Source organism: Amblyomma americanum, chromosome 9 (genome assembly GCF_052857255.1).
Source record: "Amblyomma americanum isolate KBUSLIRL-KWMA chromosome 9, ASM5285725v1, whole genome shotgun sequence".
Lineage (NCBI taxonomy): Eukaryota > Metazoa > Arthropoda > Arachnida > Ixodida > Ixodidae > Amblyomma > Amblyomma americanum.
Window position 1 is genome coordinate 18,579,073 of NC_135505.1, and position 27,829 is coordinate 18,606,901.

General features: G+C 48.4%; 1 protein-coding gene across 3 annotated transcripts in view; it reads right to left on the reverse strand.

Annotated features, from left to right (window-relative positions):
- LOC144103818 (uncharacterized) overlaps positions 1-27,829 on the reverse strand; it is a 205,264-nt gene that overhangs the window by 112,037 nt on the left and 65,398 nt on the right. For all 3 annotated transcript variants that reach the window (XM_077636519.1, XM_077636518.1, XM_077636517.1), the window contains exons 5-7: positions 18,945-19,052; positions 12,668-12,716; positions 9,732-9,790 (exon numbers count right to left, since the gene is read on the reverse strand). In XM_077636519.1, coding sequence (XP_077492645.1) covers positions 9,732-9,790; positions 12,668-12,716; positions 18,945-19,052 — 216 coding nt within the window. The remainder of the gene's footprint in view (positions 1-9,731; positions 9,791-12,667; positions 12,717-18,944; positions 19,053-27,829) is intronic.

Consider the following 27,829-nt stretch of genomic DNA (forward strand, 5'->3'; position numbering starts at 1 on the left):
TAGAACGTCGTAAATGTAATGAACGGCATTGTCTATGTCTTGTAATAGAATGCGCATCAGGCGCGTAAAGATAGCTGATGCTGTCTTAATGCCGATGGGCATATAGACGAACCGATAGTGACCGGATTGGGTAGAAAACGCTGTTTTCGGTCTCGAAGCTTCCTAAGGGTACTTTCCAGTAGCCTTTAGCAATGTCGAAATTTGGAATGTACACATTGGTTCCACCCTCGGTAAGTATTACATCTGTCCTTGGAATGGGCTCTGCATCAGACACAAGAACATCGTTGATGCGTCGAAAGTCGATGCAAGTCCGTAGGTGTTTTATTTCTTTTTAAGCAGAACCAGAGGGAAGTAGTATGGAGATTTGGAACGCTGAATGACCCCTAATTTCATCATATCTATCTATTTTCTTTTCGACCACGTCCTTCACCGCAGAAGGCAACGGGTATTGCGGGGTATTCACGACTTCACAAGTCGAGAGCCTGATTTGACACTCCGCTAGATTGGTCTTCCCTGGAATCTCTGAAAAGATGTCTGCATACATGTCAAGTAAGCTTCGAATCTCCTGCGGTTTGTCATCATCGAACTTGGTGGAGATCTGCACGGCTTCAATTCCTTTACCGTGATCCGTGCTAAGGTTAGGCATTTGTTCTTCTGAGTCACCTTCTTCGATTACGGCAAAATATGACGCCTTCACGGTCTCTTGGGACGCACGCTCTTCGTACCGTGCACGATCTCTAACCCTTAACTGCCGCTTCATCCTGTTCCTGTCATAGCATTTCTTCTGAGACTGTTGGGTAAGCAACAGATTTTGATGTGCCGCTCTCATAGTTTGCTCGAGACATTCTCTTAGATCGATAACGTAACCATATGTCGTCTTTGTGTCTGCTCCCAGCTCTTCCCTTATCCAGAGCTCTTTGAGGACTGCGAGTGGTCCCCGCACATGTCGTCCAAATAACAACTCAAACGGAGAAAACCCCACACTCGCCTGCGGCGCCTCTCTGTATGCGAACAGAAACGGAGCGATATAATGATCCAAAATTTTCGGCTCCTCCTGACTGAGCTGCCTCAGCATCTGCTTGAGTGTGCCGTTAATTTCTGCACCATCCCATTGCCCATTGGATAGTAAGAGGTCGTGCCGAGATGTTTCACCGCTAAAAGATCATTGAGCTCTCTCAATCTCGGAAGTGAAACAGGAGCCCTGATCACAGATGCTCTCTCTCCGAAAACCTATTTGCGCAAACATCTCCACCAAACCTTCGGTCATATATCTATTCCCTTTCACCGATGGGGGCGGCAGCGGACCGACAACATCGACAGCGACCCGATCAAACGGAGTGTCGATAAGAGGCGTGCGCCCCAACGGAGCTTTCCCTACTTTGCCTTTCGGGCCCGTCTTTTGGCAGGTGTCGCACGACCTGACGTACCTCTTAATATATTTCTGCACTCCCGGCCAGTAGAATTCTTCCAGAACTCGATCTGTAGTCTTCTTAATGCCCTGATGCCCCCGCCAACGGGTTATCTTGGGCAACCCTTAACACCTGTGATCGGCAAGACTTGGGAAGTACTACCTGTCGAACCTCTCTGCCAGAAGGGAGATGATAGATGTGGTACAGCAAACCCTTTTAAACAGAATACGAGTGCGAAGTGCCGTGCTTGCCATAGAACACCTTCCCTACTTTCACCCGCACGCTTTCAATGACTCATCGTCTCTTTGCTATGTTTCTCACATCTCCTTGGTGAAGCTCATGGGACCAACGCTTAATGCAGTACGTTCCCTCCTTCGTACGGAAACTTCCTTTCCAACCAACGCCATTTTTGGGCCCTCGCCCTCACCGTTTTCACTGGAAATCTCGTAATTGACTATGTCACGACATAATTTAGCAACGCAATTCGATTTCTTCCATATAATATCTGGATTTGACGGCTCACGGGCCTCTGGAATATTTCCAATTATGGCATCGTACTATGGTGTCTCCAAGCACTTTACCAGAGCCGTGCCAGTGAAATAAGGGGAAGCGATATAAACTTCTGCCTCGGGAACTTTCAGACTACTGCCGTCAACAAGGAACACTGTAGATCTCGAGCCGGTGAGAGCTGAGTCAGCAACTAGGACTTTCCGCACCACCACTGTATTTTTCCCCGTGTCCCGTAAAACACGTACGGGTAGGCCTCGGAGCTCACCCTCTAGTACCGGCATGTGTTGTGCGTCTGCAGGCTTTTTCCGGACAAGTCCGACCACCACCTATCCTCAGCTGGTTCAAACCTAACTGCTGTTGTGGACGCAGTTTGATGCGCAACGATGTCTAGCTGAACACATCAGGACGATTGCTTTAGGTTTTCGTGCTTCCTTGAGCAGGAACTAATATCATGCCCTGTTTTTCGACAATAAACAAAATAAAGCTGGTTTGGCTTAGAGCGACAGTCGACAGCCTTATGTCCCGGTCGGTTACAAATGAGGCGCCTTCCTGATTGTCTACGCGATGGTACATACTTCTCTCTCGGAATGCCCACCTCGAACGATTCTTTGAACGAAGACAAGTTTCTTTGCCGCTGGGCCTCCAGAAAGTTGTCGGCCGCCTCAGCCATTTTGCCCTGCGGCTTGCACTCTCTTTCTTGAAGAAAAATTGCCAGACGACTATTACAGTTCCTCATGAACAGTTAGGCCACCACCAAGTCACGTAAATCATTTTATGTTGTGGCTGTTCCCGACATCTCGACCCATCGTTCAAAAAGACTGAGCAAGCGTGCTCCATATTGCTTGCCTTCTTTATCAAGCGGCTTACTATCACGAAACCTTTCGCGATAACCTTGTGCTGTAAACCGAAAATGTTGGAGCAGGGCTAGTTTTGCCTTATCATAATTCATTGACTCTGTTGGAGACAATCGACCGAACACACGGAGAGCTTCTCCAGTCAAGGACATTCTGAGTGCTGTAGTCCATTTTTCTTTTGGCCAGCTGTGCCGTTCTGCGATACGCTCAAAACGTTTGAGGTATGCGTCCTAGTCGCCCCTGAATTCGTCGAAAGGCGGGATCAATTTGGGTGGGCTAACCGCTGCTGAGGGCTGCGGTGCGGGTTTTCGATTACGCCCACCAGTTTCCGCGAGACATAGTTGGAGCTGCAACCTACGCTCTTCAGCCTCTGCCAGCAACTATGCGTGCTCGCTTTCGGCTTCTGCTTTGCGCTCCTCAGCCTCTGCTTGAGTCTTTTCATGCTCGCGTTGGGCGTTGGCATGCTGGCGTTCGGCTGCACGTGCGACGCGTTCCTTCTCTTGTTCAGCTGCGACCCACGAACAGGGCTCGACGTCTTTCAGCCCCATGCGTTCACCTGATTCGACCAAATCCTTTGGTGTTGCCATCATTTCTTTTTATGGACCCACGAAAGAGAAAAAACTTCGTCCTGTCCTGGACGCCAATTTTCGCGAATTGGTAGCGCGTCCCCCCCCCCCCCCCCAATTTCGAGAGAGGAACGCTATCGCGAACAAGAGGACAAGAAAACAAAATAGCAAAGAAAACAAAACAAAGCCGTATTTATAATTTAAAGAAAAAGGGCCCCATAATAAATATTAACATTAGGTTTTGGGGGAAAGGAAGTGGCACAGTATCTGTCTCATATATCGTTGGACACCTGAACCGCGCCGTAAGGGAAGGGTTAAAGGAGGGAGTGAAAGAAGAAAGGAGGACACAGGTGCCGTTTTTCGACCACCTGGGGATCTTTAACATGCACTGACATCGCACAGCACACGGGCGCCTTAGCGTGTTGCCTCCATAAAACGCAGCAGCCGCGGTTGGGTTCAAACACGGGAACTCCGGATCAGTAGCCGAGTTCCCGGGTGCGAACCCTACCGCGGCGGCTGCGTTTTTATGGTTAAGGAATCAGAGAGGGCTCTGTGGAAAACAGGAATGCTGACAAAATTAGCACTGGGAAAATACAGGATTTTTAAGCTAGAAATTGCCAAAGAAAATATCTATGATAACTGTTGGGGAAGCTCTTTGTTGTTTGAGGCCAGAGCGGGAGTTTTGCGGACTAAGACATATAAAGTCAGGTACCACGAGATAGACACGTTGTGCGTTGCGTGCGGAGAGGAGGAGGAAACGGCTGAACAATTGTTACTTTTCTGTAAAGAACTTCACTCTGCAGTGGAAAGCAGCGGGACTGATTTATCCAAGGCATTGGGGTTTAAGGACAGTAAAGGGAAATCAGATTTTAAGCGTGTAGAAGTAACCAAGTGAAGGTTATCTGCTTGGTGGCTAAAATCAAGACAAGAGTAAAATTTCATAAGTCATGGCTAGGTGGCTTGAGCCCAGGCCCATTTTAAAGGGTTCAGCCGTATCCATCCATCCATCCATCCATCCATCCATCCATCCATCCATCCATCCATCCATCCATCCATCCATCCATCCATCCGTCCGTCTGTCCGTCTGTCCGTCCGTCCGTCCGTCCGTCCGTCCATCCGTCCATCCATCCGTCCGTCCGTCCGTCCGTCCGTCCGTCCGTCCGTCCGTCCATCCATCCATCCATCCATCCATCCATCCATCCATCCATCCATCCATCCATCCATCCATCCGTCCGTCCGTCCGTCCGTCCATCCATCCATCCATCCATCCATCCATCCATCCATCCATCCATCCATCCATCCGTCCGTCCATCCATCCATCCATCCATCCATCCATCCATCCATCCATCCATCCATCCATCCATCCATCCATCCATCCATCCATCCATCCATCCATGCATCGTCTGGAGCGCACCGATGCTCGTTACACGCGTCTTCTGCTACGCGCACTTAGTTGCTGCGCGTTACGGATCAAGAATTCCTATCGGTACAGCTCCAATGCTGCGTTGCCCCTTCTGCGTTTCATATTCGGAACGGCTTCTTGCTTATGAAGGAAAACCAGCTTACAAACTTGAAAGAAAATTAAGCCACAACGTGCTGACTACGAGTTCGATTTTATTCCGCCAGAAGCGAAATGGACTGCTGCGGAAAAAAATGCGTGCATTAGAATGCTTCTCTAGGCTAAGCTGGTGGGTTTTTCGAGGTCGAGTTTCGCACGGAAATGGCATTTGGTCGACATAATTGCTTTATGCAACATTTCGTCGGGGTACTTGCCTATCAGAAGTCAGATATTTGCACCGTCTGCGGCAACGACGAAAAAGGGGCCAATAAAAACGCACACTCTACAAGCGTACAACACTACAGAATTAAAGAAAAGAGTTCACCAGGCACTGCGCGACCAGGTGAAGCGGGGATGCCTTGCAGAAAGGGCGAACGCGGCTCGATGCGTCGAAGGAAGCGACGGAATGGAGCCGGGCGGTAGTAGGAGCGGAGAGGAACACAGGGAGACGTCGCTGGTCTCCCGTCAACAGCCCGCAGAACTTGGCAGCCGCAGGAAAGACGTAGCGAGATCCCGTCGACAGTGTCACGAAACGCCAGAGGCTTAAAGCAGGCTACCAAGAGTTCCTTTCGGCAGCACGGACCCTCAGTCCATCGGCTGTCACCTCCACTCTTGCAAAGAACGCAGTAGGCTTACGTCGGTGATCGAAGGAAGGCCCACAGCAGCACGGACCCAACGTCTGACAGCTGTCACCTCCACGCTTGAATGACCCTATCTCCGCTGCGCTGCCTTCCTTTACACCTCGGTTTTCTGACACGTCAGCTCTCCGCTCCTCGTGCTCGCCACACTCTTCGTCGCTGACGCCTCGCACACGCACACGCGCAACGCTAGGAGGGGGGGGGGGGGGGGGGGGGGGGGGGCTGTCCGACGCACCACTGTTGACGCACCGTGCTCGCAAATCCTCCGAGGAGCTTTTGTGCACCCCTCTTTTGTGCACTTCCTCTCGAGCTTGCATAAAACGCTTCCTTCCTGATCTGCCTTTTACAGCATCTTTATTGTTGTACACTGTGCTTCTTTTGCATTGAATCTATCAAATTTATACTTACGCGTTTTTAGCCTGTCGTTAGATGCTCTTTCTTTCTGCATCCAAATGTCTGGCAAACTTACTGGTTAGCTTCCTAGCCCGTTCCCACCAGTGTGAATCAACGCTCTTTCTGTATAGGTATTTAAATACCGTAGCTGCCCACCTGTTATCGTCCAATTTCCTCACCCGTTCTTCGTATAGTTTTTTGCTCTAAGCTTCTCGTGCTACGAACGATTCGCAGCCCTCGTTTTTGGTTTTCCCATGGGCACCTCAGTAGTCAATAAGTTTAGTCAATAAGTTTATTTTCCAGGTTCAACTGGAGGGTTTCTTGGCTAAAAGCTGCCTGGGTAGTTTGACTGGGTCCAGCAAACACCTACAAGCAGTAGCACACGAGGGGTACAGGCCATTTTCGAAACCAGTCACATATACAGTAGTAGACTAAATAAAGAAAACACTCGACACATATATACACTGACTCGAATAATGTTAAAATAGTTAGAACACTGAAATGGTCATACATATGTTGAAAACAAAATTCATTAACACTCAAGCAAACGTTAAGCAATCAAGAAGTAGAAACATAGAATGGCATTTGAACAAAATATTTCCGCAGCTCAGCATTTGTATATCCCGTTGTATGTTGACATGTGATTAAAATATAGGAATAATTATAAGAAAACATTTGTTATTGATAATCGTTGCGAAAACTGGGTATATTTCATGAGTTAGTACTTCTTGTATGTACGTTAGCACGACGCGTGTCCAATGATGCTTGGGTAGAGTAAAATTTGACAATTACTGGCGCAGAAAAATACATTTTTGCAATAAATAAAAATTATACAAAAAAGAAAAGCAAAAAATGCTATGTGCTTGAAAGGCGTATTTGATGGTAGTCATGTTGTCAATATTGCCGATTAATCGAACAATTTTATTTTGCAATAGTAGAAGCTTACTTATATTATTTTAGTCATTGTGGCCCATACTAGGCGACACTAGTTACGGTGAGAAAAAATAATACTAATAAATTTGTAATTTACATTTCTAAGGTGTTTCACGGCATCGCGAAAGAGCTCCGCAGACCGAAGAGAGTTTTTTGCAGAGGTGTTCGAGGTGGGCATCGCATTTTAAAAGACACGAAAAATATACTCCAAGCATCTTGTGCTCTTCAACAATTTCTATTTGTTGATTTTCAAAGTTGAGCATGAAATTGAGTGTTGTCGGTTTGTTTCTTGCGCGACATATTATAGCCTTGGACTTTGTAAGCTTTATCTTTAATTTATTCATCACTGACCACCTAGATAATTTATTGGGTATATCATTGGATTCCACCATTAAATCGTTTATGTTAGGTCCGGAAATAATTACCGTGCAGTCATCGGCGTATATTAGAAAAAAAATGGAAGGATCTATGCTAACAATATCATTCATGCATGAATTAAACAAAAGGGGTCCCAGTATGCTCCCTTGTGGGACACCATAACTGATAGGAAAAACGGAAGATAGTTCATTATCTACACACACCGACTGACTTCTGTTTAGGAGGTAGCTTTTAAGCAAACTGAGTGGTTTACCACGGATACCGTACAGTTGAAGTTTGTTAGCAATAATCGTATGGTTTAAGCAATCAAACGCCTTACTGAAACCAAGAAAAAGGCACATCGTATACTTCTCATTAATATTGTTCAAAATAATTTCTTTCATTGTTAGTAAGGCTCTTTCTGTGGATTTACCAGTGCTGAAAACAAATTGTGACTCAGGTATTACTCTGCTTGTCAAAAAACTATGTTATCCTTGACAAAATAACCTCTTCTAGATCCTTCAAAAACCTTCCAACAGCTCTCTGGTTTACTTCTAATCACGACTGAAATTCTGCCCTTAAGCACAGAACCACATTCCCGAAAGTAAGCCCCGGCACCGTTATTTCTTTCCAAATACCTCTCAGTAGTTCATGCTTGTTGTACCCACATAATGCCCTATATCTCATTATCCCGGCATCTCTTCGCCCTTTTGCTATGAGAGACTGCTCGTGCTTTTACGTGTACATCTGCCCTTCGCTTACCCATACCCCGAGATATTTGATTTCGGCCACTCGGGCTATTTCATGGCCTTGCATTGTAACCACCTGATCAGTTCTATCATGGAAAATCATCTCACCAGCTTAGTTGCGCCGGTGTTAGATGCGGTGAAACCTAGACTACCTCCTTCGTCTCCACAACAATTAACCAGAATTTGCAAATCTTCCTGGCTATCTGCTAACAGTACAATATCGTCCGCATACATTATACCCTGTGGTAGTTGCTCAACAACCCTTCCGCCTAATCTATACGATAGATTATAACCTAGATTGCTTCCTTATAGCCTTCTTTTTATACTTATCATACAAGGCATGAAAAGCAGCGGTGATAGATGACAACCTTGCCTTAATCCTTTGTGTACCTCGACAGTTGGCGTAGTCTCAATTCCTTCCCTTGTTATTTCAACTTTATTTTCTCGATAGATTTCCTGTATAAAATCAATTACCTTTTATTCTTTTAATATTTTCGACAGGAGTTTCCTGTTCACGTTGTCGCATGCACCGCTTTTGTCCAGGAAAACTAAATACATGTCTAGGAAGGCTAAATCAAGAGGTCTGTCTTCCGCCTTAGCTATTTCTGTGCACTGGGTAAACACGAACAGGCTCTCATCTAAGCGTGTACCACTTCTGCACCCTTTCTGAAGTTCTCAGAGTATTCTGTCACTTTCTACCCAGGGCTGCATATTTAATTCACGGCCTGCATGACCAGCCTCTATATAACTGATGTTATCGTAATCGGTCGGAAGGGTTTGATATTCGTCTTATTGCTTTTCACTCCAGAAATAAAATTCCTTTTACTCTGTTTCCAGCGGTACGGAATTTCGGCGCAACGCTCCCCCAGTGGCGAAATAGTGAACTTCTAACACAGAGAAACAATTGATTGAAAGAGTAACGTCAACTTTATACCAGACCCTAGCCGTATGAGTCATTTGTGGGTAGCCGAAGTGCGCGTTGCATCTACGCTAGAGAGGGCAATAATGCGTACGTGTTCGCACAATAAACAGTTGTTCCATGTTTGAATTGTCTCTATGATTTCGTCCGTGCCTATCGTCACTGGTGCCTGACATTGTTTTTACATAACACGGTCGTCCCATGTGTGCTCAAATGCTACTTTGTGCTGTGGGTGCACTGCCATGCATTTTTCCGTGGGCAGCAAAACTTTACTGATCATTCCTTTACAGCTACTATAAGCGGCGCGTTTTCCGGTTCCCGGGGGTCGATGCAAAACCATGCCACAATGATCGGCGAGCATGCAGGGACGTGCCGTATGACGTACTGCGACGCACGATGGTGACATGCCGCGCTGGGCGTCCGAACGCAGTGACGTCATAAGAGAGAGAGAGAGAATAGTTACGCGTACACTACCAGAAAACAGGATAAATGTTAATGAAGAAACGATATCATAAAAATCACTGCCGGTAACACCCTGTCACTGAATTTGAATCTCGCCTTACACAATGAAAACAGTCCTGTGAACTTTTTGAAAGTTACTCGTTGGAGCTCTCACTGAAACCAGTTGTTTGTTAGGACCTTGCGTATTGTGTACTTTCCTATAATAGGTAAAAAGAGTGTTACCGTATTTGTAATAATTATTAGCCAAAATTGTTCAAGAATCGTTTCTTTCAATCCTATATATTATATGGTTCTCTGTCTAAACCTAACAAAGAAATCACCGACACATTGGAACTGCTGATTTCAAGGAAGAAAAATTGCACTCCTTTCTTATTGTAACTCACCCTGAGAGATATGTTAAATGAGACCTTGTCCACTTCGTGCAAGAGTGATAGCAGGATTTCTGCGTGGAGAGAGATGTAAGCAACAAACATATTTGCAGTTAAAACCAAAACTTTATCCTCATCTTGAGCAAGATGAGTCCACTCCAGAAAAAAACACCCACCATCAACGCTTTACTCAGTTAGCTCCGGCAAATTTTGAAAAATCAAACCCACATCTTGTTGTCTGCTGGTACGCTTTTCCTTCTCTTAGAGCCCGCTCTGCCACCTTAGCAGCCCGCTGGTTGACAGTTATTCTTATTACTTATCCGAACCAAGCCCATTTCTTAATCTCCACAGCGGATGAGATATCCTGAACTCAAGCTTCTGTTTAGCGCGAAAACGCTATTTCATTAGCAAGGCTGAAATACCCGAGGTAAATGTGAAGCCTCAACCTATAGTCTTTAAAGGAGCGCAAGCGGCGGAGGCTTCGCGCAGCTGCTCCTTCAACGCGCAGAAATGCCCCCCCCCTCCCCCCAAGAACACGTACATGGCTGCCGGCACCCCCCCCCCCCCCTCCTCAACCACGCGCTGACGTCGACAGCGGCTAATGAGAGGAGCTGGCATGCGGTTGCCTTTAAGTGGTGTTGCCTGAAGAGCTTTCGCGCGTCCTGCTTGGTTTAACTACGATAAAACGCTACCATTATTTAATGCATGCCGCTCTGTTCCTTTTTGAACGTTACAACTACCCCTTTCCGATCCACAGCCCGTTGCGCTTTCATCAATGTAATTCCAAGCCTTTTCATTCACATCGAAGTCTTCAGACAGCAAGTGAGCACTGGGAGAATGCCTACCACATGCGCACAACTCATTTTCATTGTCATTATTTCTTTCTCATATCATGGCTCTACAGTCCCTATTTGGCCTAGCCACACGCACTTCATACTGCCATATTGCTCGCAACGTCCGAACCGAGACACACATAAAATGAAGAAATTTACTCTGAAAGAGAGGCTTGAAACCACACCCCCATTGTGCGATACGGTATAGCATGGAAGAGCGAATTTAGTATGGCTCTGATACAAACGACTCTTACAGAGCAGTACTATTAGATACCTTTAGTTGGACGTACGCAGTGAGCTTGCGCACGCAACGACACTGCGGGTAACAAATGCGCATGCGCAGAACGCAACGTACCTAGCCGCGCGTTGCGGACGCCCGCCCGCTTTAAAGCATAGCGTAGAGTACGCAACGTGGGACGCTTCGAGCTGCGTAGTGAACATGGCGGCGACCATCTCGCTCGCTTAGGAATAAATACATGTCGCTGCTGGAGTCTCTTACACAATAGCGCGCTCAAATAGTAGCAGTACGCTTTTATTTCGCCTACTCTTGCCCACACGTACTGGCATAAGCGATAACTAGCCCCTATTTTTTAGATAATTTGGCGATCTTCAAGCTCCTAGGCCTAACTAAATGTAGTGTTTTTCTTCGTTCCAACGGCACCTGGTGAAGATTTTTTCTAGCTTTTAGTCAGTTCTTACATTTTCTTCGGTTTGCATAGTTTTTCTTCTTTGAACAAAAAAAAAAAGGCTCGCAATGCACTCACCCTTGTATTCAGTAATCACGGATGAAAATTTCTTCGACGGAGCGTTGATGTGCTTTGACGTCTTGTCACTAGGTAGCGCTACTTTTACGCATGCGCTTGAGGGACGCTACGCCACGGCCAACTAAAATTGTCGTGTTTACACTATTCACAGCGTACGCAACGCAGTAAGAGATGAGTACGCAAGCTTACTGCGTACGCCCTAACTAAAAGTATCTATTATCGTAAATTTGTGCACACAGAGGTGGCGGAGAATGAGGTGCACACACAGCAATGCATCCCGACCAAAGTTGATTTTCCGTGTGTGTCTCGTTTCGCGAGTTATGTTACATGCTGACAACATGGATCGCGAAAATGCCACAAATGTTCCTTACCATTTGCAATACATGCCAGCTGCCTATCAGAAATTCTTTGTACTTTCCCGAAATGTCAAACACTATTTCAGTTTTATGCATATTCGCATTTAACCTAATTGCTTTAAATGGCCTCTTTGGGCTCCGCACTTCTAAAGTATGGAATTCCTAAGGTTGTTTTCAGACAACCGGAATGTATCGGGGGCGGTCCGAGTGGACCGCCTATGCTACGTAACGCAAACGAGACTTCTGTTAGGCACGTTTGCGCCCCGTGGTGGGCAGCCCGTCCGAACTGTGCGGATGCGGTCCGCAAGTCTGAACCCAGCTTAACATTCATAGCACGGAAACATTATAGAATCGAGAATTTCGAAGTACGCCTACTCGAGACCAAATGCCAGACATGCAAGTTGGCAGTCTGTCACTAAATCAATGAAACAGAACGGTGTTTTGCAAAAACATTAACGCTCTTCCCATGTGAATTCTTTGAATTGACATTTAGAAAAATTCTTGGAACAAACCGACAAGATTATGTCGTCCTGCTTGACACGCTTTCTAGATGACATTCTACGACCCTTCTCTAGATGGGTGGCTTCAACTGTATTTCTTCTGAAGATATTTAATATCGTCATCACACAAAGCTCCTAGGACGGCTGCGCTCTCGCCCATGAAATTGTCATTCTTTGCGTGTTATTCGTGAAAAGTTTGGTGCATTTAACATAGAATTGAGAATGCAGTGTCAAACCAGCATTTTTCTCTACATTTCTGAACACTCATACGAACTCTATACAGAGGTAATTTGTGTTCATAAAGCAAATAGCTTACATGCTGTGTGCCTGAATTCAAAGTGAAAATAAGGGCAAAACGGGAACGGAGTTCAAGGGCAGCGTTTCTAATCGACCTTAACCGGTGAGGAAGTTAGTTTGTTTTATTTTTTGACTGCAAGAAACACGAGAAAAGGAAGAAGCCGGTACTAAGGGCAGCAATAAAAATTAAGGCAATCTTACCTGCGAGTATCTCGTTGCCGAGTATTGAGTCAGACGGGCTGTACATTGCCTGAATAAAAGCCGAGGTAAGATGAGTTAGAACAGCGATCATGGCCCACGAGGTCTGATCATTCAGAGGGATAGCTTCCAAAATCGCAGCCCTTGTTCCAGATACGCTGAGCCACTAACATATTTGCTTTCAAAGGGACAGTGGACAAAAACGTTATCGGGGCACATAAGCAAATCTTGCGATGTGTAAATGCGAGAGCAATATTTGTCGGGGGTTGGTGGAATGAAGGTCGTTTCGCTGCAGCCGCTCGCTTCGCGCGTTTCGCTACGTTCGATGACCTTGTACTTCGTCGCCAATGAACTTCCACCTCTGGTCACGCTTTGCCGTCTCGCCTGATGATGTAGACACGAGCAGTTCAACTTCGGACGATGAAGACTCTATTGCGCCGGAACCACGTTCCCCAAAAGCTGGAGGCAAACTTACCCTTGGCGCATCGCATTTCCAAGCGCATCTGATGGAGGAGACAAGCCAATGTTTACATGCACCGCATCAAGTGAGGCGGGACACTGACCTCTCACCCAGTGCGTGCGGAAGACATGTTTAACTGTGCAAAGAAACGAAGACAGAGAACAAGAAGGCACGACACGGGCGCAGACTATCAACTGATTTTTTATTCAAGGAAAAGAGGCCTATATATGTATCCTCATCCCGCGGAAAGACAGGCTAAAAAACCCAAAATGCAAACACTATCACCTAAAAGCAATCTCCGCATCGTCAGAGACAAGATACAAAACAAACAGCAAACTCACGGGCACACTCCTGTCAAACTAACACTCCACACCGCCTGCTTGCGCTAAAAAAACTGCGCAAAAAAGGTATCTCCCTATCAATCAGGCCTACAGATGGTGATGCGACAAAGTCATCTGATTCTTTCTTGATCAGGGACGCTTCCACCAACTCCCTGCATACCTTATCCCTGTGTTTAAACAAGACGCTGGTCTTGTTCAATCGTGGAAAACAATCTTTGCACCCTTTGCAGTGCAAGCTGCTGCCTTCAACGACCTGCGATGCTCTGCCAACCGCTCGTTAATACATCGGCCCGTCTGGCCGATGTACTTCTTCCCACACGAGAGGGAGACTTCATACACGGCTCCAGTTTTACACTCTGTGAACCTGGTTTTCTGTCTGTGTGCTATCGAGCACTCAGCTCCAGCACGATTGCTCTCAGGCTTGAGCTTCTTTCGCACAGCACTACAAATCCTTGCAAGCTTATTCTTTGCCGTGAAAATCACGTCCGCCCCGTATCTCGCCCCCCCTTTTTTGAGCCCGTGTGAAATTCCACGAACGTATGGAATGCCCACCACTTGTGTACGTCCGCCGTCCTCTTTTTTACTAACATGGGCACTCCCCCACCCCCCCCCCCCCCTGATCAGGATCCTTTCAGAGATCTGAGTTAACACCTGCTCAGGAACCCGGCTTCCTTCATCCTGCCTACCTGCCCCGGGAAGCTTGCCTCCACTCTGTGGGTACAGGATTTCCCAATTGACGCTTTTAAGCAGGAAGTCGCTATAGCCGCTTTGACGAGTTTGGAATGCCCCGAACTGAAGTTCAAGAGAGGTTTTTTCGTCCTATAGGGTGATACTCCCAACACACTCTGTTCTCTAGATTATGGATCCTGAGGTCTAAAAACTGTGGGGTAGCTGAGCTGGGTCGTTTGATGGTGAATATCAGGCCACTACTTGTATCTTTGAAGATTTTGACGACGTCCGGAACTGCCCTGGGAGAGTTCGACTTAAGTATGATTAAAAAATCATCGATGTAACGGAACACATTTAGCGCAAGGTCAGCAAGATTTTGCGCCAGTTTCTGATCCATCCTGCTCAAGTAAATATCTCTCAAAACGGGTGCCACACGGGAGCCGATGCACGCACCCGATTTTTGCGACTTCGGCATAAGCGTCTTCGGCATCGGATTTGTGAGGGCTGGTACAGGACAGCGGACCGTCTTACCGAGGTCCTGTGGAATACCATCCACCACACGCTGCCTACCAGGAAGAAGGCTTCAGCAACCAGAGGGGAGGTTACTGTCCTTGACCTAAATGTTATCGAGGAGCGGCACCGACGCACCCTAGAACTGGGTCCTAAGTTCTGCTTTAAACCTGCCATGACGCCGCTAGAGCTATTGTCGCTCTCGCGTTCGGTATCCAGAGTTGTCCCCGACGTAGACAAACCAAGATGCGTGAAGGAGTGCCCTGCAATTGTGATGGAACATAGAAGGGAGAAGACACCAAGGCGAATAGACGGGTTGGTGAACTATTTGGTCGCTGAGGGCCTGAGGCCTCTCCTCTCAGACAAGGAAGGGTTCTTTGTCCTCGCTCCAGAAGGGATATTCGCCCAAAAAGCGGATGAGACGGCGGGAAAGACGTTTAAGGCTGTAGCTGTGAAGCCCGCTGCCGTCAAAAAGAAAGCCATGGGTTTGTTGCAGGAGATGAGCCTTGAAGGACTGGCTGCTGCCACCAACAATAGTAAAGGTACTGTTCTGGACTTGTTCTTCACGGCAAAAACTCACAAGCGGGACGTTCCGTTCAGGGCAATGATATCCGAGCGCAACACTTGGCAGCATGTTGTATCAGGAATTCTACAGCGACACTTGAGCTCACTCAAGCTTTCGCATCCTTTCTTGGTGAACAATTCTGCAAGTGTGGTTAAGTACCTGTCTGGGCTGGATAAGAAAAAGTACTCTGCCTTCAGCATCGATGTGGAGGACTTATTTTATTCGCTACCCCATGCTCAGGTCATGAATAGAGTGATAGACAGCATTGTAAAAGACAATGAGTTGGTGTTTGTGGCGGGTTGCGGGGTTTCGATAGAAAGTTTCCTGGAGCTGCTATCGTTTTACCTAGAGTCAACCGTTGTTGGGTGGGTCGGGAAGGTGTACGTCCAAAAATCGGGTGTGTGCATCGGCTCCCGTGTGGCACCCGTTTTGAGCAATATTTACTTGAGCAGGATGGATCAGGAACTGGCGCAAAACCTTGCTGACCTTCCGCTAAAAGTGTTCCGTTACGGCGATGATTTTTTATTCATTCTTAAGTCGAACTCTCCCAGGGCAGTTCCGGATGTCAAAATCTTCAAAGATACAGGTAGTGGCCTGTAATTCACCTTCGAACTACCCGGCTCATCTACCCTACAGGTTTTAGACCTCAGGATCCATAATCTAGAGAACAGAGTGTGTTGGGAGTTTGACCCTAGGACGAAAAAACCTCTCTTGAACTTCAGTTCGGGGCTTTCCAAACTCGTCAAGGCGGGTATCGCGACTTCCTGCTTAAAAGCGTCCCTTGGGAAATCCTATACTCACAGAGTGGAAGCTAGCTTCTTGGGGCCGGTAGAGAGGCTGAAGGAAGCCGGGTATCCTGAGCAGGTGTTGGCTCAGATCTCCGAAAGGATCCTGGTCAATGGGGGGAGTGCCCATGCTAGTAAAAAAGAGGACGTTGGACGTACAGATGTGGTGGGCATTCCATGCGTCCATGGAATTTCACACCGGCTCAAAAAAGTGGGGGCGAGATACGGGGCGGACGTGATTTTCACGGCAAAGAATATGCTTGCAAGGATTTGTAGTGCTGTGCGAAAGAAGCTCGAACCTGAGAGCAATCGTGCTGGAGCTGAGTACTTCATAGCGCACAGACAGAAAACCAGGTTCGCGGAGTGTAAAACTGGAGTCGAGTACGAAGTCCCCCTCTCGTGTGGGAAGAAGTACGTCGGCCAGACGGGCCGATGTATTGACGAGCGGTTGGCAGAGCATCGCAGGTCGTTGAAGGGCGCAGCTTTCTAATCTGGCCTTGCACTGCAAAGGGTGCAAAGATTGTTTTCCAGGATTGAACAAGACCAGCGTCTTGTTAAGCACAGGGATCAGGTATGCAGGGAGATGGTGGAAGCGTACCTGATCAAGAAAGAATCAGATGACTGTGTAGCATCACCATCTGTAGGCCTGACTGATAGGGAGATACCTTTTTTGCGCAGTTTTTTTTTCGCGCAAGCAGGCGGTATGGAGTGTTAGCTTGACAGGAGTGTGCCCGTGAGTTTGCCGTTTGTTTTGTATCTTGTCTCTGACGATGCGGAGATTGCTTTCAGGTGATAGTGTTTGCGTTTTCGCTTTTTAGCCTGTCTTTCCGCGGGATGAGGATACATATATTGGCCTCATTTCCTTGAATAAAAAATCAGTATATAGTCTGCGCCCGTTTCGTGCCTTCTTGTTTTCTGCCTTCGTTTCTTTGCGCAGGTAAACATAATTTCCTACCAACTGGCCCAGTTTTCCGTTCTTATTCATGCGGAAGAGGAGACTAGCTGCTCCAATCTTGCGCATGATCTAGTTTTTTGTCCCTCATCTGAGGTGGTTTTTTATAGCCACCACAGGGAGGAAGGAGGAGGGGCGCCCAAAACCTGTCTCTATTCACCGAGGAAGTTGCCTTGCCTTTGTGGGAGTGGAAGAGTCGCACTCCGCAGTGCGATAAGGATCGTTTACCTCTCTTGCCTGGGCGGTGGCGCTGATGCTCTATCCCTCCAGGGGGGTGATAACGTCACCCAAGTACCCTGTTTCTGCCACGCATGTCTGCCACGGTTTTCACAACGAGCCAAGTAATGCTATTGCATTAAAAAAAATTTCCGGCGAAATCTCTATGGCACTGGGTGTGGCCTAAACAACACACTTGAAAATGAAAATTGGATGTTGGGAAAGAAAATTGCGCAGTATCTGTCTCACATCTCAGCAGACACCTGAACCGCGTAGCAACACTCTTCCGAAACAGAAATGAGTAAAAGCTAAATAATTTAAAGAATATTTTTTTTTAAAGTATCGCACCTAGTGGCCGCCTGTGAACGCTCCCAAAATACGGGATGTGACATCAACCTTAGCCTTCAGAAGCAATGACCAGCACGGACTGCACGAAAGTGAACGCGTTTGACATGCTTTTGCTTCATTGTACTGTTCATTTTGTCTGCTTCCCCGTGTCCACGCTTCAATATTCTTTCCAAGCATCTTGTAGTTGTATACTTTGGGTGAATTCTTGCCTCACTCGGTTTTAATTAGGCGAACATCCCCATGTCTGCAGCGACAGCGAACCAAAACAGAAGCATTTCACAGAGACTCCACCGGTAGTGCCGTATCGCACTCTCCAGAGGAACGAGAGGACGGGGATTACTGAACTGCGGACTGCCTAGCCAGCTTGCCTACGGCGGTCCTACAGTGTATGCTAGAAAAGCGCTGCTGAGGGTAGGCCTGACATCATGCCCGTCAGTTCGTACGGCAAGCGCGCGCTAAGTGCGGCCCGGCGGCCGCTCACACAATGTCAAAAATACAACCATCCGCTCAAAAAGAAAAAAAAAATCTTTGAGATCACTGCGGCAAACCGCATTGGAGAAATGCGAAAGCGTTGCTTCAATGTATAGTCATGTAGTGACGTCAGCGGATGAATTTTCTAGAACCCGGGTTTTACTTCACAACGCCAGTACGCATTCTATTTCTTTTTATTATTTCATTTCTTTTATTTGCAGTTTTTATTTTTGTATTTTACTTTACTCTTTCATTTCTTTATTTAGTTTGGTTTTGATTTCCAGGTGTTATTTCGACGCCCGCGGCTGTTTTGACATCCATACACTATATCGACGTACATACATGGCTAATTTAACGTTCAAGTGAATTTTTTGCCTCGTCAAGCCTTGCCACTGGCTTTTTGCCGGTGCACCCAACATCGCCATGATGTTAAATAAATATATTCTGATTCTGACATCGACGAATTTTTTTTCCATCGCGAGGTCTCATATCACACTATCTAACACAACGAAACTTTTGCATATATATCTTTATAGAACGACACAATAGTGCGGAGAAGGTTTTTGCTGGCGAGACATAGCCATCCAATTCCTTCACATTAATAACCGTAATGATCACTGCATAGTTGGGTAACAGTGCCTTTGGAATAAAAACCAGGTGCTTTCCGAATACTTGCACACTTTTGTCCATTATCCCTTTAAACCAGGAATGCGTTTGACGTCCACATTTTCACCGGTTCTTGCTTGCGCAGTTTCACCTGACCATACACACCGCTGGAGTAAAATGTTCCAGAGAAAGGTGTATTTACGTGGAATTCGAAGCCGCGCTTCCTGGGTGCCAGGCTGACACTGGGCTACCTCCCAATGGTTGTAGGTGGTGTTGGTTGCTGGTAATTTTCTTTAACTAAAGCAACCTCCCCCGGATTCTTCTGGTAGAGCCAGAAGCAAGCATGCGACTGCTTACCGCTACGATGCTGGGCGACTGGAGCAGGCAGGAGACGGCAGTCTTGAGCAGGTGCCTCTTGAGCAGCACGCGGAGTAGCAGGCGGCCTTTGCCCTGTGCCGTCTGCACCTGCGAACAATGTGCGGGCGAGAGTGTTCTCCTGTGTACCTTTTACACATTTGCTCACATGTTTGTTTGAGTCTCTGTTTATAGGATAATTTACGGCACTCTATGTCGAGGTGGGATACAGGAAGGAAAACTGTAAGCTCTGGCAAGTGATCACGTACGGAAATAGGAAAGCTGGATAAACACGGAGTAGTGTGCACGCAGACAATTAACGAGCATCGCAATCCGATGAAAATATTATGCTGCCCTTTAAATGAAAACGCAATTTTCTTCGTGCTGCCTGCTACCAAAGAATCTAGATTCTCTCCCAAGAATGCGTTCCGCTGTGATGAAAATCACCCATTGGCACAACGTAAATATGTAATCGCAGTTGGTGAAGTTCGCTAGTTACAAGTCATGATCAAAAAATGTGGTACGGTTCTGACGTTGTTACATTGACTAGAATTGCGAAATAATGTGTGCAGTGTGGTGGTTCCGTGGTTTTGATTTGCTCGGTCATCGGCAAGTCTGGCGATGAAATTATTTCTATAGAAGTGAAGGACGATTCCCACGTTCCAATACGACGAGGAAAGCGCCCCTGACGATGACTCTTGCACGAGTAATCGATGAAGCACCGCGGCGAAAGGCAGGGTTGCAAGAATGGAGGGCCTGGCGAAAAATTCAGGCCAATCACTTCTTCCCTTATTTTACCCTGCATACTGAGCTTAAGACGCCCCAGCGGCTTCCAATCTCTGCAAAGTACCTCTGCATCAGAATCATCTAATGTGGCAATGCCCCGAATCTCCAGGAGGTAAAAAGACTGATCCTCTTCATCAAGTTGCGTGCGAGCCCTACATCCGGCAGCCCAAATGAGGATGTGCTAAAGATCGTCCTACGCCTGGCGGGGGAGGCTTACTCCAAGGCCTTCTCTGCGGTCACGGCGCAGGAGGGCCGGCAAGGGGGAGACCCTCCCTCTGGCTGAGCCCCTGCCTCGAGGTCCATGTCGGTGTACATAAAGTCTTCTCTCTCTCTCTCTCTACTCTGCGAGGAAGGAGGTGGTGATGCACGAAATATTTCCTACTTTCGTATGGTGTTCCCGGAGGGAACCAATGCGTCACGATAACCTATTTCTTTCTCTAGAGTCTGGTGGAAAAGGCCTTGTTCATTTATTCTTGCTTCAGCATGTTTCGCGTTTTTTTCCTTTTCAAATCGGCTAACCATACTTTTTTAGTAGCTGTGTTTATTAGGCGTTTCAGTGCTCATTTGCCTTCCCTATACGCATCGACTGGACAGACACATGAGGGACCTTTATAGGGATTCCTTAAGGAAGTTTCTGACACCTTCAATTTCCTCACTGTGCGCTTTTCTTTAGGCTGCCTGTATAGCCTCTCCTGAAGGCAGATGGCTGAGGTACTTACAGAGTATTTGTTCTCTGTACCGTTGTATCGGCAACTATTTCTGGTGTTCCTTGACACCAATGTTTTAAAACGTGTAGGGCGAATGTGCATTTATTCTGCAGCAAAAACATTCTTCTCTGAACTGCACACGTCCACGCTGCCTGTGAAGGCATGGCTTCATGCTAAGGAGATGCTTGCGCCATGGTCGGAGAACTTCCGCCTCTGCAGTACACGAGATGCAACTGAGCATTGTTTTATTCTGTGCATTGATGCTATGTTGTGGCATAGAGTACAAAGAAAAATTAAGAAGGACATTGACATGACACCCTAGAGTATGCATTTTTTGCATGTGCAGGAAAATTGTGTTGTGCCATATGATCTATTTATGTTGCTGGGACTGCTTAGTCTCTGGAAGAGTTGCCTGACGGACAGTCGTGGAATCATCTATGTCGTTGAAACCTTTGTTTCGTGAGCAATGCGCTTTGGTGCGGGGGGCATATGCTACCCTGGAATAGCCGTCTAGCTGGGTCCCTTTTCTGGTTGCAGATATCTGCCTCCGAGAATTTTAATATTTTGGAAGGTGATGTCGTGCAGGGGTATGTTGGCCTGGTGTTTTGTGGCGTAAGCATGCTTAGTTTTTCTTTTCGGCACTATTTCCATGCAATAAAGAGAAAAAAAGGCCGCCACCGTCTGGAAGACGTTGAAGTAACGAGCGTTAGCTTTATTGGCCGTGCATAAAACGAAACTCTTTCTGCATCAAGCGGGGCCAGTGAAGAAAACCCTGAGCGGCTCGGAAAAGTAAACACTTTTCCACCTAGCGGAGGGATCGACGCCTAGCGCCATCTGTCATACAAATTACGATGCCCGTCTACCCGTTGTCGAATTGCGCCGCCAAGTTGCGCCCCCTCAGGATACGCCCCAAACGGAACTTGCTTCGTTTAGGGGGGTTAAGGTGGACCTAGAATTCGGCTTGCGGTGCAATATGGTAACGCTTCGATTAGTAATTGCATGTATACAATGTTTACTATTATTTAATTGTGGCTTTGCTTCTATACCACAACCCGTAGGGCATTATATGCCTACCAAATTCGGTACATAGCTGTCCCCGGATGGATGCCCCTTTTGTCGGAGTATATATATTTATTTAGAGGTCGTAGGTTCAGACCCCACCGGCGACCGGCGGTATGATTGTTTTTTCTGCTGCTTTATAAGTAATTTTCTTTGAGCGATATATTAATCTGAATACAATTATCCCACAGTTAAGCACAACACTTAAAAAGTTTAAACATTCCCCCATGCACTTTCCTTTCTGTGACTGTTCGCTTCCTTCATATATATATATATATATATATATATATATATATATATATATATATATATACGACCTTCAGCCCAGCCCTATTAGCTGGGTAAGACCATATGTGGTACTGTTATGGTGTCGAATCCTTGACCCCCTGACCTCAACCAATGACTTTTAGTTGACCTCTGACCTTAAGTTTACTTTCGACCTTTCACATTGGATGACCTTTGGGTTGACCTTTGACCTTAATAACAACCGACGGGGTGGTGTGAAGCCACGTGATGACATCCGATGGGGGTGTCGAAACTAAAAATCAGTTGCAAGTAGCCGCTTCGTTGTCCCTCTTATTATGTTGTCCTTGTCTTTTTGAGTGCTCTCACTGTCAGGATGTCATAAACGTCATAGCCACAGGGCCGTGTGAGTATATATAGAACGGCTGCCGCGAGCGTGTAGAGGAGCTGCCATGGACCAGCCTCAGGCGCTTAGGAAGCGTGCTTGATTTTCGCTGAATTCGAGTGTCAGCCAAGTTAAGCCACTGCCGATTTTTTTGACGAAAGGAAAGGGAGTAGTAGCAGTAAGTGGTTTTAATAAAATAAGAGCAAAAATGAAGGAAACATTTTTGCTAGTCCCGGCATCTGCCATCGATACTGAAGCACCTGATCTGGGGCAGCGGAAATGAAGGATAGCAGGCAGTTTCGATAAATGAAATGAAAGAGGTGAGGGACAGGAAGAGAGGATAGGGGAGAGGTAATATCTCTAAGATCTCGACATCTGGGTGGACGCCTCAACCCCGCGAAAGCTTGTGTTTTGAGGAAAGGAAACGTTTCTGACGGAAGGGAAGAGCACAGTAGCTCTCAGATCTCGACACCTCGATGGACACCTCAACCTTGCGATGACGACAGTAGCCACCACGGGCTGCGGCCCCCGCATATGGCAATATGTTCGGGCCTTCCTTCAGGGACGAACGGTAGAATTTCACCTTGGTGGTGTCGCCTCTCAGCCTTTCCCCCTGCCTAACCGGGGAACCCCTCAAGGGGCGGTGCTATCACCTCTACTTTTTAACATTGCCCTAGCGCCACTGGCAAGGCCCTTGCTGCTATCCCAGGGCTCCACACAGCCACATAAGCACATGATATAACCGTCTGGACAACGGGAGGATCCCTTGGAACAGCCCAGGATATCCAGCAATCTGCTATAGACATCACCAGCACTCATTTAACAAACAAAGGCCTCCATTGCTCTCCAAATGAATTGAAACTTTTGAAGCTGAAACCCCTCCCCAGTGACTCCCCCCCCCCCCCCTATCGAACTGCACATGTACGAGAATCCAGTGCCCATTGTATCTCAGGTGAATATTCTTGGCCTTCTCATTGATAACATGCTCGATGCAACCGCCACCCTTCAGCACTTGTGAAGATATCCCAAACAGGTCGCTGCACTAATCAGGCAGGTGGCATCACGCAATCATGGGCTCTCTAAGCGCGAGACCCTCAATATGACAAATGCATTAATCATTAGCTGCATTACATACCACCTCCAATATCACATACTCACTGAGCGCCAAACACAACAGGCAGGCATCCTAATACGCACGGCTGTCACCTCCGCCCTACGTCTTCCACGAACGGTTAGCACGAAACGTCTCCTGGTCACTGATACCCACAATACCGTGATCGAATTAAAAGAGGCTCAACGCACCAACCAATTAGTCCACCTGAGTCACACGGAAACCGGTCAACGCCTACTGCGACAGCTGCGTCTCAATCCACCCATTCTGACCCCAACAAGTCCTACACCTTACATGATTTCTCTGCGCACGCAGGATCACATATATCACAAGCCCCTACCGCGCAATATGAGTGCCAGCCTCCATCAGGGTAGGCGGCATGCTCGAGAGAGCTGTCACACCAAAAAATACAGCGGCCGCTCTGAAAACTTTTAATGTCGACGCGGCAGAAAATTATAAAATAGGATTTTTCACAGCAGTCGCAGCCTATGAAGACGGCACAGTGGGGGCCGCCCCCACTATCCGAACTAAGCACCTTCAGAGGCGGAAGGACCCACCATCGCACTTGCGCTGGCCCACTCCACCTTCGACAAAAGCATAACCGAAATTTGTACATATTCCCAGGCCGTGTAGCGCCACCACCTAAAGGGCGTGGCGACGCTGGCCACACATAGTATTCTTGCCAGAGCTGCCTCTCTGGACCGAACGGTTACTTTGTCGTGGATCTATGGGCATCCCTCGATCCCCGGTAATGAGCGCGTTCATGCGCTGGCACGAAACCTCTCCTCCCAGGCACACAACCCAGTGCAAGAGGCCCCGTCGACCTTTGTAACTATCATCAAATCACCACATTCTACACTCAGCCGCATGACATTGCCAGCACCCCACAGTACCTTGTCGCCCTTATGACGCGCCACATGGCGACTATTACAGACGGGCTGCTTTATTTCACCCTATCGTCTCTCATGCTTTCCCCGATCTTTCTTCCTCATTGTAACACCTGTGCCGTGCCTAGATCCACACTTTTACACTACCTTTGGGATTCTTCAGCGGGCGCTCGAAGCGAGCGGACGTGTTTTTTAGCTCTCCGCTCCTTCGGACGCTGGGCCTAAGGCTTCGCGGCGCTGCGGGGTCTCCCCATGGAGGCCACAGACATCGTGAACGAGCGACGACCTGCGTTCGGCGGTGACAATGAGCAACGCAGGGCAGGCCGCTCACGCTAACGATTCCGGAGGCGAACGCCATCCAGAGCAAGATCGTCCAGCACCATTCGGCGGATGCAGGCAGAGATCGCTGATCTGCGGGACACAGTGAGGTGCCTGACTGCGGCGCTCATCACCACCTCGGAGAACATCGAGTCCGTCATCGGGACCTTGGACGTGTCACCGGCAGACCCACGCGTTCTAGCCTTGAGGGACGCCATGGCACTTGCTGAACAGACGCAGGACTCCATGGCAGTTCCCTCTCCACCATTTCTGGCCACTTCTGCGCGTCCCGCCGCCATTGCTACTCCTGGAGAACCGCCTGTGATGCCCTCTCCCCTTTATGCTGCTGCTGCGGGCTCACCTAGACACCTGCAGCCGAGGAGAACATGTGCACCCGATGGACGAGTCTTTTATCCGGAAACGGCGACGCTCTACGGGGTCCGCGGAGAGAGAGATGCCGAAAGCAACAGGGACATCGCGGTGGCCATGTGGGAAGCTCGAAGCAACCCCCCTCCCCATCGTCACTGTTCCCTCTCCCTCCACACTCGAAGGAGCAGGGCGTGCCCAGAACGAACTCCATGGAGCCCACCTCAAGCCTGCTGCTGACGCTGCTTCTGTTGCTGCTGGGGCGACGGCGTCCGGAAGAAAACCGGGTGCGACCTCACCAAATCCCGCCGCACGGGACCAGGCTGGGGCTGGGGCCTCGTCTGCTGGCAGCGAGCGCGCCCAACCCCGTGGCGCGCCGCAGCAATACGCCGAAGACAGCGGCGACGCTGTTGCTAGGGCCAGCCTGGTCCCGTGGCGGACCATCACTACCAAGGCGCAGCGGCGTCGGAGAGCTGCCCTGGAGCGAGCCGCGGCTGCCGTAGAGGTCCCGTCCAGCCTGGTGGGGACGGTGGTGTTTCGGCCGGCGAACCGGGGTACCACCTTCACCAGGGAACGGGGCTGGGAGTTGGCCGAGGAGATCGGAACCCATCCGGGCGTCCTCGCCGGCCGGGTAAACATGCGGCGGAATGTGGTGGCAGTGGACGCGGGGACCAGCGATGCTCTCCAGGCCCTGCCAGCCACAGCCGTCTTTCGCGGCGTGTCGGTCTGCGCCAAGGTGTCTCCCCCTCGGAACCAAAGCTCCGGCCTGGTCTTCGGTGTGGACAGGGGGAAGGACGGCGGAGGAGCTGCTAGCGGCGGCAGAGTCAACGGTGCCGATGGTCTCGGCGTCGTTGTCGGGCAGCACACTCGCTCTTCGTTTTGCGGCACCGACACCACCGGCTTTCATCACCATATTCAAGCGCAGGCTCGCGGTCCGCCCTTGCCGTCCACGGTCGCTCCAGTGTGCCAAGTGCGCCAGCCTGGGGCATGCCACTGAGGTGTGTTGCACTCCTGCCCGATGCACGCGCTGCGGCGGGCTGCACGAGACTGGTACCTGCGCGAGCAAGCCCCGCTGCATTAACTGCGGGGTTTCGTTTCCTGGTGGTGCCGGGCGGTTCCTTTGGTGAGGCCTTTCCACGTTCGTGGGGTTTTTTCCAGGGTTCAGGGTAGATCTGTTGACTCGTGTGATGTACGGTTGCCGCCGCGCTGCGTGCAGGCATGTCTTTCACCTCCCCGGAAGGAGGCTCGGCAGCCTGGTTCGCCAGCCTGCCGACCGGACCGCCTTTGAACTCTTTTCTAAAAAATGGTGTCGATTCAATTCCCGTGGCGCTTGTACCAATTGGAGATGAAATTATCAAAATGAGTAATCCGAAAACAATACAGGAACAACTGACAAATCTCACCAGTCTCTATCTCGACATCTCTGAAGTGGGACATTTAGGAAGGCGTGGCATTGTTTGTAAGTTGGCAAACATTGAGTATGTGTCGGATCTCCTCCGGTGTAAAACCTTCGCTTCTCTGCCGGTTAAAGCCTTCATTCCTGAGAAGCTTGCGTTTACTAAGGGCATTGTCCGTGGAGTGGACCCGTCATCTTCAATTCAAGAAATTTTGGAGGAGTTCCAGGAAGCCGGGGCGGGAATTATTGATGTATACCGCTGCTCTCGGGAGATGGCTGGAGTACGTGTTGCAAAGGAGTCAGTCATAACAACTTTTGCTGGTCGCACATGCCCCTCGGAGTTGAAACTTTGGCCAATTGTCTACCGCGTGGACCCGCTGCATCCTCTACCCCTGCAATGTACCAACTGTTGGAGATTTGGACATAGTGGTAGAGCGTGTAAGTCGGCGACCAGATGCCGGGTGTGTGGCGAAGGTCACTCTTCCGATAGCAGCACCGCTGAACAACCAAGCTATTGTGTATGCAATAACAGTCACAGCTCCGATGATGCGAGTTGTGGAAGTCGGTCACAGGAGCAAAGTTCATTGGAATTGAGCAGAATCGCTGCTCACGGGCAGACGCTTATGCGCTCCTTAACCACAGAAAACATTCATATGCCAGCCTTGTGCGCTCCTCTACTCCTGACCTCAAGACAACCATCGAAAAAGCACTCACAGTGGTGGCCTAATGCATGCTCAGCAGCTTCACGCAGGCTTTGTCTGATATTGTTGCAAATAAGGCTATTTCTCAACCTCAGGTTGTAGTTCCACCAGCATCAACATCACAGCAAGTCTGCGCTCAAAGTTTCGTTGCCACGTCATCACCCAAGGTGCCGTCTCACGGGCCGCCTCTCGACAGCGTCCCTGTAAGTCTTTCTCTCAACACTGTTTGCACTAATGGTGCTTAAATGGCTTGCCTTACGGAGAAGCGTCGTGCTTCAACCTCTCCTTCTAAGTCCTCCGTCCCCCAGCTCAAGACCAAAAAAGGCCTTTCTAGTGTATCTTCCAAGTCAGATATTATACAAAAGGATGTTTCAGCCTCAATTCTCGAATAAGCATCATGGCGGGTGCAAAGGTTCTCCAATGGAATTGCCGCTCTATTGCATCTTCTCTTCCTGATTTAAAAATTCTTCTATCTTCTCATAACCCAGGTATTGTGCTCTTGCAAGAAACTTGGCTCTCCGCTGTTAAGTCATTTTCTTTAAACAGGTTTCGTGTTTTCCGTGCGGACAGCATAAGTGGTAGGGGCGGCGGGTCGGTGATCCTGATTTCGTCAAAATTGTGTCACTGGGCTTTAATAACTAAAAAAGCAATGGATTCTGATTGCGAGCTTCTAGCTATAGATCTCAATTTGCCGCACTGCTCTAATGTCACAGTTGCTAACGTCTATTTTTCAAATGGAGTATTCAGAACAGAGCACCTAGACAGCTTACTTGCAAACTATAGCAGGGTAGTCATTGCTGGGGACTTCAACTCACACCACGTCGTCTGGGGTTCCTATACTGATTCACATGGACATATGTTATGGGCATGGATGTCTGCAAATGATGTGAGGTGTTGCAATTCTCGGGTCATAACCTTCATCTTCAGAC